The sequence below is a fragment of the Cydia amplana genome, chromosome 21 (genome assembly GCF_948474715.1).
Source record: "Cydia amplana chromosome 21, ilCydAmpl1.1, whole genome shotgun sequence".
Taxonomy (NCBI): domain Eukaryota; kingdom Metazoa; phylum Arthropoda; class Insecta; order Lepidoptera; family Tortricidae; genus Cydia; species Cydia amplana.
Genome location: NC_086089.1, coordinates 10,885,482 through 10,902,755, shown reverse-complemented (window position 1 = coordinate 10,902,755; position 17,274 = coordinate 10,885,482). Strand labels below are relative to the sequence as shown.

The 17,274-nt window shown below is 38.2% G+C and overlaps 1 protein-coding gene and 2 long non-coding RNA genes across 3 annotated transcripts; 2 read left to right on the top strand and 1 right to left on the bottom strand.

Annotated features, from left to right (window-relative positions):
* Nucleotides 1-156: 156 nt before the first annotated feature.
* LOC134658062 (uncharacterized) lies at nt 157-7,121 on the bottom strand. Its single transcript, XR_010097681.1, has 2 exons — nt 6,988-7,121; nt 157-384 (listed from the first exon to the last, which is right to left on the bottom strand). It is a non-coding gene; the product is annotated as an uncharacterized LOC134658062 (long non-coding RNA).
* Nucleotides 271-7,995, top strand: LOC134658063 (uncharacterized). The gene is made up of 2 exons (XR_010097682.1): nt 271-393; nt 7,000-7,995. It is a non-coding gene; the product is annotated as an uncharacterized LOC134658063 (long non-coding RNA).
* On the top strand, nt 3,710-5,784 carry LOC134658117 (uncharacterized). The gene has a single exon (XM_063513723.1). The coding sequence runs from the start codon at nt 3,759-3,761 to the stop codon at nt 5,673-5,675; it is 1,917 nt and encodes a 638-aa protein (XP_063369793.1). The 5' UTR covers nt 3,710-3,758; the 3' UTR covers nt 5,676-5,784.
* Nucleotides 7,996-17,274: the final 9,279 nt, after the last annotated feature.

Genomic DNA, 17,274 nt, shown 5'->3' with positions numbered 1-17,274 from the left:
CACTACTGTTCTTAATGTACTGTGGTCTGGGTTCGATCCCCAGTAAGACATAACTTTTTGTATTTTTTTTTTCACTTAAACTCGTATTTTTTTTTAATAAATTAAACTCTTTGTATTGTTGATTGATCAAGCCACTAGTCTATTACCGAGTGACTATTTGGTATTGTATTGAAATATCGCATTTAGGGTACCGCAAGTACAGATTTCGTTGATAAAATTTAGACTTCAGTTATCACTATCAGATTTAAATTCTTCTGTTTTCTGAGTCAGTTATTACTCTGACAAGGAAGAGTACCCAACTGCCCGACAATTCCGATTAGATTTTTTTTTAATTTAATTTAATTTATACAGTAGTCCAAAATCTCAGACATGATTTTTTTTTAGCTGCCCAAAGTCAATCTGTTAGGAGAAATTGTGCTAACAGCGTGACACTTGAATAACTGCGTACCTTGTTATAAGAGAATCCGAAAGAGGGTAGATCGCCTCGGTGTGTGGGTAGAACTAAAAACTCGCAGTACATCAGTTACCCAGTGATGATGGCGTTTGCAACAGCGCCGAAATATAGGGAGCTCATTGAAGTTAATATACATACATGGTAAATATCCCGTTTCAAATAATATTTAAGTATAATGTAAATGACCATGTTAGCTTAAAATCATATATTGCGAAGAAATTACTTAACATTAAAATGATAACTCTAAAATGGTAGTCCAAAATTGTCACATTTATGATTTTTTCTACTCCAGCACTTAAATGTGTCAATTAAATGACTGACAGTGATATCTAAAGCAATGTCATTTGAATGATTTGTCTATAGGCTCATAAGATGACTGCTAGCAGTCATCTTATGAGTATAATACAACTGCTTTATTTTTTTTAAAGATACAAGTTCCGATCATCTTGATTGAAAGAGGTATGTTTTCATTTACAATAATAACTCTTTTTTTTTTAAATAATAACTAAATTTTTTTTAAATAATAACTTTTTTTTAATAATAACTCTTTTTTTTTAATAATAACTCTTTTTTTTTTTTTTTTTTTTTTTTGCTGCAGCTGTCATAGAAAAAGTAATGTATGCAACAGCTCATAATTGGTTCTTAAAATTCTCGGGTCTTTTTTTACAAAACTCGACTACGTCTCGTTTTGTAACTTCGACCCTTGAATTTTAAGAACCCTTATTATATCACTGTTGCATAAACTACTATAAATACTACGTATAAATAACCAAAATACTATACCAAGTATTTACAAAGATAACTACTGCTCAGCTCAGTGCTCACTAACTGTAACGGCCGATTAATTAAAGCGTTACTTAGGAAATTCGACTCTTTGCAAGGCTGTCTTTTAATAACTGTTATCTCTACAGAGCTGATTCTGGGCTCCTATTATAGGTAATATACTTTCTTTAAAAAATTTCAAGCATGTTTAGTGAAAAATATCATACATACGCAGTTTTTTAAGTGCCACAAGGTTAGCAAACTTAGCATAAGTCTTTCGAAGCCGTGCCGCAAAGTTGTGCATAGACTGCTGACAGTAGTCCTGATCAGGGCCGGATTAACCCTAAGGCAGAGTAGGCAACTGCCTATGGGCCCCGCCTCGGCTAGGGGGCCCCGCGCGCGCCAAAAAAATATTTGTTTCATATGGCCAAAAAAAAAAAAAAAATATGGTACCTACTTATCTACTGTCCAATATCCTAATGCCTAACCTAATCCTAATGTCCAATATCAGTTTCTCAGACACACAATCATTAGATGATTATGTAAATTATCTTATTTATAGCTTTTAATGTCTGTAATGTCGAGCTCGAATTTCAGGCTCCTGAGGGCCTAAAACTCTTGTACATATGATACATACCTATTATTGTTGAGTAACATTTGACGATTGGTTCGTGTCAGAGCGCTGCACGCTGCTTTCTTACAGCTCGATCCTCGGCGTCGCTTTTTAACAAATATCAACATTGATTTCAGAAGCTTGGCCTTTTGCCTCGCATGAAAGCTCACGTCGCTGGTTAAAAGTACGCTTTGGGCTTGTTAAGTAATGTGGAGATAGCTGAGCTCGACCTTCAGCCAAAAGTGAGGCTACCTCAATTTTTGGTTTGTCTTCCAAATCTCCTCTTCTTCAGCTTAGCCTTTGGTCTCGCTGCGCCAAGCTCGGCCTGCGGTTTCGCTTTTTAATACAAGGACATTCGTTGGCGTCTGTGCTCTAGCTGAGCTTGTCCTGAAGCACGGCTTTGACCTCGCATGAAAACTCGCCTCACTGGGGAACTTCGAATTTTTAGGGCCGGCCCGGCCTTTCTAACACGCTCTCACAATTTTTTCACAAAAAATTTTGCGCTCGCTACGCTTGCGTTTTTTACTGGTTGACCCTGTACCTACATGGTAGCTTAACTGGTCAATGAATACATGGAAAATCATTATTAGTAGTTTAATTTTAATCATGTGGCTCAGCGTATAGTCTTATGGTCGGACAATCGCTGATCAGCCTCGTAAAATATTTAACTACGTAGCGAAAAAGTCATCGCTCGGCTTGTTCGGATCGGCTCAACCGACACCTGTAGGTTGAAATTAAAACCAAAAATGCATGCAGAATTGACTATAAGGGGGCCCCGAGCATTGCACTGCCTAGGGGCCCCGACACGCTTAATCCGGCCCTGGTCCTGATAACATATTACAAATGTGTCAGTCCTACATTTATTTACAGTATGTTGTCAGGCGCCTTGCGATTTTAGCGAGTGTAAAGGTACGATTAGACTGAACCAATGATAATAAATGTAAACTTATTTTTGACGTGATAACGTCTTATAAATTGATAAACGCCGGTAGCATGCATGAAAAAGTGCCACGTCGTGTACAGATCGTCATCGAAACTTTGTGGATAGATTACCATGGTAACTGAGACGTCATCATGCAAATTTTCTTCAAGGTTTTCTTATGACGTTATCACGCAAAATGTTATCGTCCGTAAACCAACTTTACAGACAACCATTTTTTTCGAGTGTTGACTTTCCTGCTCTTCGATCAACACGGGCTTCCGACAGGTCGGAAGGGATAGGCCCAAGCGATATCTTGACATTCAAATCATTCTGCCATTTTTCGCGGGGGGGGGGGGGGGGAACGTGCACACAGTCGCACTTCTCACACACTTGCATACAAAATCCAATCTGTAATGACGACACAAATACATAGAAAATGACACCCTACACAGACAAATCTTGCACACCTCGATCTGTTTTTGTGTACGGACGAGTCACAAGTGTCACAACACTCACACTAACACATTTTCGTCAAGAGATGAGAAGTCGGATTTGTTGCTCGACCGATCCGCAATTTGTACTGGGCGCGAAAAATCGATAAATCCAGCAATTACATGAGACTAAAATATAATAATTGTGTTTAAATATAATTAAACGTATGACACGTAAAAAAAAATATTACGTGTGAAATGTAACACCTTCTTTTTGTAAATTTGATGTCCCCGACCTCTTTTTACAACAAAAAACCGAGCAATTAGGCATTTTTTCTGCTGCTGTGTTCACTCGCGCGTCTGGACTCGGTCTAGTTAAAAATCCGAGCGCAACTAGTTTTATTACCCGCGCTAGATCAGTTGATCTTGTACCTAGGCAGAGGGGAAATAGTGCGAATGCCGCATCCCTTCCGTGTTGATCGAAGTTCCTGCTAGTTTGGCACACAGGGTCACTAATAGATGCACCTACTTTTTTGAGGATTTGTAATGTAATCAAAGTATTTATTTTTAGGAATCATGGATGAAAAAAAGAAAAGAAAACTTTACTCTGATTCAAACCTAGCGGAAGCTCTGGATCAAATATCAAAAGGCATGTCAATATACCAAGCGTCAAAAACTTATAACATACCGGAGAGTACACTCAGAGACAAAAGGGATAAAAAATATAAGAATACAAAATGTGGTACTCAACCAATTCTGACATTACAAGAAGAAAAACAAATAGTGGATTGGATACATTATCTGGGAAGAATCGGTTTTCCTGTTAGTAAGCAACAGTTGTTAGAAGTTGTTTCTAAACTTGTAAAAAGTTTAAATCGGCCGAATCCGTTCAAAGACGGAGTGCCCGGCAAAGGCTGGTTTCAACAATTTATGAAACGCCATCCGACTGTGGCTAAAAGAGTGACTCAAAATCTGCCTACCAGTAGGAACCAAGTCACCGAAGAAGCATTAAGAGCATGGTTTGACCGCGTTAGAGCGTACCTGCAAAATCAAGATTTGGTGGATATTTTTGAAGATCCTAAGCGAGTCTTTAATTGCGACGAGACTGCATTTTTTCTAAGTCCCAAAGAATCTCAAGTTTTAGTGAAGCGAGGTTGCAAACGAGTATACACAAGAGTTGCCAATGACGATAAAGAATGCCTTACTGTCTTGGTCAACGTTTCAGCTAATGGTGATATCGCTCCACCAATGGTACTATATCCTTACAAAAGGATGCCACCTAATATAAAGTTCACAGTGCCATTATGGTGGGGTCTAGGAAACTCCGATTCTGGATGGATGAACATGGAAACATTCTACAAGTATGTCACTAATGTGTTTTATCCTTGGGTATTACGGCAAAAAATCACGTTACCAGTCGCGTTATTTCTTGATGGGCATACTTCCCACATATCTTTGCCTCTATCCACCTTTTGTAAAGAGAAGGGGATAGTTTTGATTGCGCTCCTACCGAATGCAACTCACATATTACAGCCACTCGATGTAGCCGTATTTCGTTCAGTAAAAAGAGCCTGGCGAAATATTGTTCGTGATTTTAGAGCTCTAAACGACTACACGAAATTAAAACGCACTGATTTCGCTTTAGAAGTTGAAAAATGTTTTAATGTCAGTTTAAAGGTTGAAAGCATCAAGAACGGATTTCGCTGCTGTGGCTTATACCCGTTTAATCCTGACAACATTGACTATACCAAATTGTTATCGACTAAACCGAAATCAGCAGACGGTACCAGCACGGAAGACGCCTCCTCCTCAGAAAGAACTAGTAATGATACTAATAATAGGCAGTTTTCCCAGCAGTTTGAGGACAGGTTATCCCCGGTTACATTATGGGCATTTAAAGATAACGAAGGCGACCAGTGGACAGGTGAACCTGCATACACAAAGCTTTACGATTTTTGGAGAAAACACTGTTTTAAAGGGGTACCAGCTTCAGACACAACAGACTTGGAGCTTGGGGAGTCCACCTTTACTAATAATGTCGATATTGAGAATATGACAGAACCGGTACTCAACTTCGTTGTAGAGCATGATGGCACATTAACACGTGACATGAAAGCTGCCTCGTCCTTGTCGCTTACAGCACAGAGCTCCAGCACACTTGTGAATACAACTAACATAGGTTTGTCTGAAAACACCATTATCGACAATGTATGTCCTAATGCCGGCATTGATAAGAAAGCTTTGAAAACACCAACAACTTCTTTAATGGCTCAAGTAATGCGAACTTCAACACCGGAATCAGCTCAATGTTGTAGTCCCCTCAACTCGGTGTCCGAAATTGAATACAATGAGAACAATGACATAGCGCAACTGCATGAGAAACAAAAAAGAACCACTCATGAGAAAAACCGTTGGTCACCTGTTGCTGGTTCCTTTATAAGTGGGACTAAGACACCGTTGAATCAGGCGGCTACACCTTCAAATACTGAGTAGCATGCACCTATCGCTAGTACTTTTAATAGTACATCATCGCTTCAACTTATCCCGACACCATTTAAACGTATCAATACGCCATTCAAGAAAGCCTTATATTTTCCAAAAATAACTGAACCTACTAACTAGACAAAAATAAACAAAGTAACGCCAACAGTAGCTACTGCAGAAGAATTTATTAATCATTTGAAAAAAGTAGAAAAAGAAAAAGAAGATAAAGAAATTCTCAAGCAAAAAAGAAAACGAGAGTCTATAGAAAAACAAAAAGAATAAGAATGCAAGAAGCAGAAACCTTTGCAAACCATAACGTTGAAAAAACCTAATGTTAAAGTAGTCAAGAAAACAACTATGAAGCCGACGAAAACTAGTATGCCGAGTACAAGTAGAATAGAAATACAAGAAGATTCCGATAGTGGCAAGGAAGAAATATTTTCTCTGCCAACGAAAATGGTTCGACCAGTTAGATGCAGTCTATTTGACTCGGATTCCGAAACGTAATGACAAATAATTCTGTAATATTAAGGTTCACGAACTATATTCCTAAAAGTTATATTTAATATTTAAGCCAAAGTTGATCTTATCGTGATCTCAAATAACATTGCAGAAAATGTGCAATTAAAATAACTGTGATTTTTTGCTGTAAGGTCTTTGAATAATTGGTACTTAAGTCTAAGTTTGAATAATTAGTCTTAGAATGTTGTGTTGATTATCTTAAAATAAAAAAATATCGTTTTCGTAACGTGAATACACAAGTACTTTAAGTACAAACAACAACGTTTGATTTAAAGAAATATGGTTACCAATAATAGTAGAAAATAAATTAACGACTTCCGATAAGTTGTAGAACAAAAGTTCGTGCTAGTGATTTATAATCCAGATAATATTACAATTATATTATGTGAACTTTGACTCTGGCAGATGACTTTTATACGATTGGTTTCCTACTTTTTCTACCTTGGTAAAATTGTGTAATAGCGTGTTTTACATACTGACTTTATGATCATTGTAAGGTTGTAAGGTAGAAAATAAAATGTATAAAAATTATCTGACAGGATGAGAGAGGATAATTGTTGTGTAATTATAACGCGTAATATTTGAGAGACTCATTATGTGAATGTGTAATTCACACTGTGATTTATAATAAGACATTATTTTATTTTGTGAAGTTTTTTGAAGAATTTTTTGGTTTGTGAAGCTAATCATGTCAGTAGGTTAAGACAAGTTTTTAATAATCTTTATTAGAGATTAAGATAGAGATTAGGTATAGTTATTATGCAAGATCCTGAAAGTTCCTTTACTATTCGTTAAATACTATAAGAATCAGAATGATAAGAAAAGTACTGTGATTTGTTAATTATAAACGGGTAAATTATAACGCATGATATGTGAGAGACTTTATTTAACTTAATTACCTTATCAAAAATATTAGAATAAAAATTTTTCATGTTTTTATATATAGTCGAAATTTTATAAGGTGGACGTTTTACCATTTCACTGTGGTAAACTTTCACTCAGGTGGTAAACGTCCAGCTTATAAAATTTCGACTATAATTTACGCTGTGCCTTATGAGAAAATGTTACTTACTTGTTTTTTTTGTGCAGCTAATTATGTCAGTAAGACAAATTCTTATCAATCTTTATAGCATTTAAAAATTACTTTATTTAATAACAGGCAGGCCTATTTGTCATATACGTCCTTAGTAAAACTTTACTAACAATAATTTTTGTTGTTTTACATGTAAAACATTCAACTTATAACTTTGTTATACAGGTACTCGTGGGTACTTGGTATGTTAACTATTTAATAATATTTGATTGTGCCAAAGTGTAATTATAATCTTTTCGAATATATCTCTTATTTTTAAACAAACTCCTATAGTTTTATTTTTTATTTTTGTGTCATTATTAAACTTAATGACACAAAAATAATATACAGAACCCACGTCGTTATTATTGTCTTAACCCTCGGTATTAGGTTTCGAATTTTGAGTTTGGTTTCTATTAACGAGTGCAGAAAAATCATGCCAATTGTACCCTCGGTAATGAAAGCTCAATTCGCGATAATAGAATCACAGCCTGTCCCTTGCCACGGTAATAGAAGATTTGGTCATTTTGGCTTCAAAAAATATTTTAATACATACAATAACCCAAAATGAATCCAAAAACGTGTGAAACGGAAAGTTCATTAAATGCTCTGATGAAAAAAAGATATTCCTGGCTGTTAGACAGCATTGATACCCTTAATTTTTGGATCTCTTTTGAAAAGTTCCTTAACTACCACGGTAATAGGTGCCTTTACCTTATACCAAATAAACAGATATAGGAATCCGTGGGGCAAATTTTCTTGACAGGTAGGGACTTCCTATATCGATAAACTCACATAAAATCAGATCACAATCAACTTTCATCCATCATCTCACAGTACCGCAGACACATCTGACACACAACCATCCATCGACTTGCAAACATTTCACATTCTGGTGCCCATGACAGAAGCGAGTTCAACAGCCTTAGAGCCCGCACTGCTGGTGAGTTTTTATGCGCTACAGTGCGTGTAATTGGTACTGCCAAAAGGTTGTGACTTCGCGGTCTAAGGAGATTTTTGGGCACAAATTTTACAACTCTTCCTATCAATAGCAATAGGTATTACACCCTACATTTAATAACCTAGCGATTATTAAAATATGCATGAATTTCATACTTGTTTTCAAAACAATAGTTGCTACACACACAATGTTGGGGGCGATCACTAGTATTTAGAACGAGCATCGATAATTGAGTTTATCGATATAGGAAGTCCCTACCTGTCAAGATATCTCTTCTATATAACTTTTGAGTAGTTGAAAATGCGAAATAGAAATGTGCAATAAATACAATGAAAACTTAATAGTTTCACATACAATTCACAGCAACCGAGTAGTGAGGGCTTGGAACAAACTCCCTCCCAGAATACCTTTTTCTAGATGTGAAGTTGCATCATAGAAATGTTCTTTTGGGAGTTTTTTACAGCCCCTCTTCTATGGTCAATTATTTCGACATCCTTGAAAATGCTTTAGTTGATTTGTCCCCACGCTACGATCATCTCATTATTATGGGGGACTTCAATACGTGCCTTTTAAAAAACGACCACCGTTCGCGCAAACTTAATTCCCTAGCATCTTCCCTAAATCTTGAAGTCTTACCCCTCGGCCCCACTAATTTTCCACATAATGGTCCTCACTCTCTTCTGGATTTAATTTTAACGTCTTCCCCGGAAATCGTGGCCTGCCATGCCCAATTTAATCCAGCAGCTTTCTCTAATCACGACCTTATTTTCGCCTCATTCAAAATTCGAGCACCCAAAAGGCGTCATAAGATAGTTTTGCACCGAAACCTTCATGACGTTGACCTACAGGCTCTCCAAGATGATTTGCGGAATGCTGTGACTGGTCATCCTTAGAGTTGACAGATGACAGATGAGGAAAAAATATCCAGAAATTAGCCAGTAAACTTTCGACATTTTTATATGCTCTAAGAGAATTAAAACGATCAACGAACTTCGAATGCGCTCTAGCGGCTTACTACGCGTACGCCTTTTCGTGGCTTAATTACGGGATAATCCTTTGGGGAAATAGTACAGATATAGAGGAAATATTCATATTGCAAAAAAAATGCATACGCACACTAGCTAATATCACAGTACCAGACAGTTGTAGACCCTATTTTATTAAATATAAAATCCTGACATTAACATCAATCTACATATTTGAAATTTGTAAGTTCGTCAGAAAATATCCTCATTTGGGTGGGGTCCTGTCGCCTCTACTTTTTTCCTTATTCATTAACGGGATCACGAAGTCGCTTGTTTCTTCCTACCACCTTAATGCAGATGACTTGCAAATTTACTCAGCGGCTAGTATAGATAATTTAGGACCGCTAATAAGACAAATTAACGGGACCTTGACTCTATTCGCGACTGGGCACCGTCTTTCGACCTCATGGTTAACGCGGAAAAGTCGCAGGCAATTCTTATTGGGAGTCCTCACTTCATCTCTAAGTTGTCTGAAGTGTGAAGTACACACATTCCTTTCTCAGCCACTGTAAGAAATTTAGGCATTGTCATGGATCAGACTCTTTCTTGGGCATCACACGTGTCTGAAACCAGTAGGAGACTTTGCTTCCTTGCACTCGCTTCGTCGTCTCCAAAGTTTCCTCCCTGTCCACACGAAAGTCATGCTAGCACGTTCTCTGCTAATTCCCCTTCTTGATTATGCGGACATTGCTGTTCTTGATCTCAGGGAGGAACTACGTGACAAGCTTGAGCGTTTGCAAAATGTTTGCATCAGATAAACTTTTGGCTTACGCAAATTTGATCACATTTCATGTTTCCGCTCCCAACTCAAATGGCTGCCCATTTGGCGTCGTAGAGACATACATGTGCTTTCCCTTCTCTTTAACGTCCTTTTCTCTCCTTCTTCTCCCCATTATCTCTCGGAGAGATTTACGTTTTTAGCAGACGGCAGCGGGCACCGGCTCCGCTCCAGTGCAGATCTCTCTCTGGCTATCCCACCACACAAACACCGGTCCTATGACAAGTCTTTTACTGTGTACTCTGTCAAATTATGGAATTCCTTACCGTCTTCTCTTCGAAAGTGCCAATCGGTCGCATCGCTAAAGGCGAATTTAAAAAAGTTATGGCTTTCTGACGGAACTTGAAACTAAAAGATGTATGCGGTTAGGTAGTTTTAGTATATATGTATTATATCATATATAATGTATTATATGTATTATATATTTTAAATATATATAGCTGATTACATATTTGTTATATTTCATATCCCATACTTTGTATATACTTATAGTAGGATCAGAGATGTGACTTATTTGAAATACTTGTATTTAAAATGCAAATACAAAATGCAAAATACCTATTTTGTATTTTGTATTTAAATACCTTTTGAAGAAAACTATTTTGTATTTTATTTGAAATAGTTTTTGGGACCTATTTTCTATTTTCAAAATACAAAATACTTTATAGTAGGTAATTTAGGTAGGAGTTACAATCTCTTCTGATGTTACAATCCTGGCAACTCTCTCATTCTTTTAACATGGAACTGTTGAATATGTTTAATAACGTCGCACATGACCACAAGAGTAGCGAGTGGTTAAAAAAGAAGAATCTTGAGTGTTGCGAGGGTTTCAAGGCATGAGAGGAGAACAAACTTTTCTGCCCTGGTGAAACACAAACGTGACGTTTTCATGACACTAACGAGAGGTATTACCTATACTAGCTGTAAAACATTACATATCTAAATTAATGCTTTTAAAAATTGGCCGTTAAAAACCATCATCCATCCATCCTTTCGGTTAATATAAGCAAACAACTAGAAATTTGCACTTTAGATAGAGGACTGATTGACACACTGTTTTCAAAGAATAAAGAGAGCCTTTTCAACTCGGAAATTTCGAGTAATACTTTTTAATTCAGACTAGGTATTCACTATTCAGAGTACCTTTTATCGCAAAGTATTTGTATTTAAAAAAAGTATTTTGAAAATACCTATTTCGTATTTTGAAAATACCTATTTCGTATTTTGTATTTTAAATATAAATTCAAAAACTATTTTGTATTTTGCATTTGAAATAGTATATCAAGGAAGTATTTGCAGTTTGTATTTAAATACTTTTTGTAAAGTATTTTTCACATCTCTGAGTAGGATATAGGTTTGACCTATCTTGTAGGATATTAAATCTTTTATGTTTATGCCGATTAGTACAGCTTTTATGTCTACCGTTCTCCAATTCTCCCTCAATTGCTCAAGGGTTAACTGGAAGAGATCCCTGAAAGGGATAAGTTCGCCTTTGTACTAATGATGTGTGTTCTTTCATGGTTTATGTTTCTTTTTGTACAATAAAGTATTTTGACTACTACTACTACTACTAACTCCCTGAAGATGTGGTTTCAGCACAAAATGTGACCCAATTTAAAAATAAACTAGACAAGCACACCTATACATCTACTTGTCAATGACAACTGTCAATGATTACTGGATACAGGCAATATCAGTTGTCACAACTGCCTGCCTGCTTATAGAATAATAATAATAATTTACTTCAGTCCCTGTTTTTTTTTCAATTTCACGTTCAAATTCAAACTCTGTTTTAGTACTAACAATAAATATGCCATTAGTTTCTTTATTAAATAAATAAGTAGTCATCTTTTCTTACATATTATCTGCTTAAATTAGGTACTTGTTTTTCAATCTAATATCCATTAACTATTTTTAACTTTTTAATATGTGGTGTTCTACGTTGTATCAATATATGTGTGTCAGATGTATATTGATACAACGCTCTCTTGATATGGCGATAACCAGACGTAGCGTCGTTATGTTATGTTTGTTATATTTGTCGCAGTACGATAGATAAAGCCGTTATATAGTTATAACCCTAGGGATATAATTATATGTCGTAACATAGTTATACGAAAGCGATTCATTACTATCTTACTAGGAATATAACTATAATACGTCTTTAGTTTAGTGATATAGTTATATTACTGGATTCAGTTTAGTGAAATAATTGTAGGTAGGAGTGCGGCGGTGCGGCGGAGGTATAGTTATATCCCTAGGGATATAGTTATATACCGTATAATACGTATTATAATCATATTCCTATATGTTACGACATATATTAAATACCCTAGGGTTATAACTATATAACGGCTTTATCTATCTTACTGCGACATATTCATTATGCTAAATTATTGACGACCGTAATGTAGTGGTAAATTCATATAGATTAGCGCAAGAATAATTTATACTGTAATTTATCATTATGAAATAAATAAACTAAACTAAACTATAATACATTAATTTGTGTTTCAGTGTGTTCGGACGGCAGCGCCGCCCGCGCCACGGAACAGCTTGCGATGGCTTGTTCCGTGGTGATGGAGCGCCTCCCCGTCGACGCGACCGCTTACAAACCATACGGCTGCGAACACTGTGGCGAACGTTTTATAAATAAATCTATTTTAAGGAAACACATACAATATACTGACTTGTCATCTGGGCCCAAGACATTTGCTTGTAATTACAAATGCAATCAGAAATCAAGCTTAAAAACACACCAGAGGATACACACTGGAGAAAAGCCTTACAAATGTAACAAATGTAGTCATTGCGACTACAAGTGCAAGTGTAGGTCAGAGTTACGAAGACATGAAAGGACACATACTGGCGAGAAGCTTTTTCATTGTACCCACTGTGATTACAAATGCCGTGATAAATCCAACCTACGACGTCACCAGATGACACATACTGGCGAGAAGCCTTTTCAATGTAGTCACTGTGATTTCAAATGCTGTAAGAAATCCAACCTACGAGGTCACCAGATGACACATACTGGCGAGAAGCCTTTTCAATGTAGTCACTGTGATTTCAAATGCCGTAAGAGATCCAACCTACGACGTCACCAGATGACACATACTGGCGAGAAGCCTTTTCAATGTAGTCACTGTGATTTCAAATGCCGTAAGAAATCCAACCTACGATTTCACCAGATGACACATACTGGCGAGAAGCCTTTTCAATGTAGTCACTGTGATTTCAAATGCAGTGTTAAATCCAATCTACGAGCTCACCAGACGACACATACTGGCGAGGAGCCTTTTCAATGTAGTCACTGTGATTTCAAATGCCGTAAGAAATCTAACCTACGAGTTCACCACATGACACATACTGGCGAGAAGCCTTTTCAATGTAGCCACTGTGATTTCAAATGCAGTGTTAAATCCAATCTACGAGTTCACCAGATGACACATACTGGTGAGAAGCCTTTTCAATGTAGTCACTGTGATTTCAAATGCCGTAAGAGATCCAACCTACGACGTCACCAGATGACACATACTGGCGAGAAGCCTTTTCAATGTAGTCACTGTGATTTCAAATGCCGTAAGAAATCCAACCTACGATTTCACCAGATGACACATACTGGCGAGAAGCCTTTTCAATGTAGTCACTGTGATTTCAAATGCCGTAAGAGATCCAACCTACGACGTCACCAGATGACACATACTGGCGAGAAGCCTTTTCAATGTAGTCACTGTGATTTCAAATGCCGTAAGAAATCCAACCTACGATTTCACCAGATGACACATACTGGCGAGAAGCCTTTTCAATGTAGTCACTGTGATTTCAAATGCAGTGTTCAATCCAATCTACGAGCTCACCAGACGACACATACTGGCGAGGAGCCTTTTCAATGTAGTCACTGTGATTTCAAATGCCGTAAGAAATCTAACCTACGAGTTCACCACATGACACATACTGGTGAGAAGCCTTTTCAATGTAGTCACTGTGATTTCAAATGCCGTGTTAAATTCGCCCTACGACGTCACCAGAAGACGCATACTGGGACGAAGCCTAAAAACGTAGCAATAGCGACTACAAGTGCACCCTGTAACATCACCTGCGAAGACACCAAATGATACACATGGGAGAGAAGCCTTGTAGGGAATGTTCGCGTTGGAGGGTATGGTTGCGCAGTGGTCAGACATGTTGCTTCCAAGACGGACAGTGGCGTAGCGAGGCGTAGGCTAAGTGGGCCGTCGCCCACGGCCTCGCGCGAGGCCCCTTCGGGCACTGTGAAAGAAAAGGGCCTCGCAGATACGATTTCGCCCACGGCTAGAATAATTCACGGTACGCCACTGAAGACGGAGGTCGTAGCTCTAGACTCTAGACACCACCGACTTTCTCGGGACTTATGTACGTACGAAACAGCATTTGATATTTGGGTACGAGTTGGTTTGACGTTTACTTGTTAAAGGAAAATATCACGAGGAAAACAGCATAAAGTAATGATAGTGATGACGATAGTAGCTCAAACCCCTTGTACAATGAGAACCTTGTTCAATAAAAAAAACAACAGTGATCTACATATTCTACATCTCCCTTGCTCTTGCAATATTGGAGTGGCATGGATAGAGAGTGAAGAGGCTGTTGCGTGTTTGAAAATACATAGAGTGATTCAGTATTCCACTATAATTACCGGAATAAAGTGATCTACATATTCTTGAACACTCGATATTGGCAGGGGTGCGAAACTCCTCCCTTCGGGTAAACTCGGCTCCGCTCGGCTCAGCATTGCTCCGAGCAATTATTTTATTAGGTTGACACTACTTGACGTCCCTTTGCGTGTACGACCACAGATAAGATAATGGCATCAATTTTGAGATTTTGACAACCCTAAATAGCCGAAAGGGATAGTGCCATATATTAGAAAGGGACAGCATGATTCGACCCTGAATCGCTGTCATGCTTCGGTTTTGTAGGAAGTTTCCTTTCTGTACAGTAGTACTGTAAATGTAATATTGGTTTGGTCTATTGCCTTTTTTAGTTCGTGTATCTACCGTTGGCGCTAGTTGCATATGCAGCTGTAATGTTCAGTCAAGGTATGGTTGGACCGGATCGATACAGAGTTATGAGGGCGATGCTTGTTTTATATAAATAATAATTTAATTTAGTCGTCATGCTATATCTTCTTGCTGTGTCACTTTTTCTTATTTAACCAGTAATTCACTTAATACATTAGGTCATTAGGCCACGAATAAAATAATTACATTCTAATATATATTTTTTATTCTACTCCTTTCTATTTCTATCTTAGAGCACTTCTTAGAGCATTTAGTAATAATTGGAGATGTCATCGCTGTAATTTTCTTTACGAACCAGTCTGCCGATTTTTGCGGGGGAGGGGACGTCAAATGTATTGCTATTTCTACATGATTTGTACGTAACGTACAAATGGCCATGTCAGTCCATCAAAAGTTTGTACAGTTTTTCGGCAGAGGGATAAGCTCTTAAAGCCGACTGGCCGACTCCTTAAGAGCTAAAGCCCCCCATTCACACTCCTACATTGTAGTCCGGCTCGCAGGACTGCGAAGTAGGATATAGCTCGCACATATCCTACATTGTAGTTCGCCTTGCAGGACTACGGAGCAAGAAATAGCTCACACACGGTACTGTTTTGCCGTCCATCATCAGTACTGCTTCGTTTCTCACTAGTGTCGGTCTACCTACTCTTGAAAATGTTACGTGCAATAAAAAAAAGAATAGCTCTTCTGCTATGTATTTTCTTGTTATTGGATAAAAATAAATTTCGAAAAAATTGCGCGCACTGTTGTCATACGTCAAACACGGCAGTCCGCAACGTAGAACGTCAACCCACAAACAATCCTGCGCGTCGGACTCCAGCGGTGGGCGGGGCTTGCAGAATTTGTAGGACCCAAGAGGCATCCTACTTGGGTGTTGTAGGACGGCACGTAGTCCGCGACCCCCATACACAATCCTACATAATGAGGCGGACTACAATGTAGGAGTGTGAAAAGTACAGTGTGTGAGCTATTTCTTGCTCCGTAGTCAGTGGCGGATTTGCAGTCATTGCCGCCCTAGGCTCAGACCCTGTAGCCGCCCCTTCAGCATCAGCACCCATCATATTGACTACATTTAGGTCAGGCAACGAAAAGGTATAAAGGGAAATGCTTGGGACACATTTTTAACTTAGTAACTTTGTTTGGACTCGTTAGGAGGTGAAAATATCAAAAGTCCCCGGCCGTAGCCCTTGAGCGGGGGTAGGGGGGTTTGATTTGAAGGTTAAATTTTTCGGTTTTTCACTTATAATATCTTAGAAACTATGCGTCGTTGTGACATGATCATTATACAAAATGAAAGCTGATTAAATTTGCTACAAGTTTTATACAGTCGAGTTTTTCGATAGGTATCTTGTTTAGTTTTTGAGATAGCCGCTCTTGAATGTCTATAATTTTTCATTAAATTTCCATCAATAATATTCACGGTGCTCACGAGGAAAGGAACCCGAAAGATTTTTATAGTCTAGCAGATCTGTGAAATCGACTCCACACTCGCGTTCGCGACTTCGCGCCGCGATTCGCGCGCGAGTGTGGAGGGCCCTATACAAGCCCCCTCCAGACTATTGTGCGTGAATCGCGGCGCGACTTCGCCGAGCGAACATATCGCGACGTTGACGTATGACCCACACTCGCAAACTTCTCGGTAATTTCGCAGTTTAGTTCGGGCCAAGATGGCTGAAAAGCATCAGCTGATCGAGTTTAACTGTCATTTATCTAAGGCATCATACTTAAAACCGTAAAATATAGCTGCTATATATAATAGAATTAATATTTATCTTGCAACTGATGAGCCAAAATAGTGTGTATCGTAGAGTCTTGCAAGTTCGCCCTTCGCGCCTCCTTTGACGCTGGCCGAAAAACCGACAAAAAACGGGGAACAAGGCGCGAAGGCGTGAACAATCTGTGAAATCGACGCCACACTCGCGTTCGCGGCTTCGCGCCGCGATTCGCGCACAACGGTGGAGCCCTCTACATATCAAGATATCGAAAAACTGTACTAAATAAAACTTGTAGCAAATTTAATCAGCTTTCATTTTGTACAATGATCAGTCGTTAGAACGCATAGTTTCCGAGATATAAGCGAAAAACCGAAAAATAGGACCTTCAAACCTCTCTCTTCCCCCGGCTCAAGGACTACGGCTGGGGACTTTTGATATGTTCATCTCCTAACTAGTTCAAACAAAGTTACGA

Bases quoted from the DNA above. Each gene is read 5' to 3' on its own strand.
- LOC134658117 (XM_063513723.1), top strand. From the start codon at position 3,759: ATGGATGAAAAAAAGAAAAGAAAACTTTACTCTGATTCAAACCTAGCG.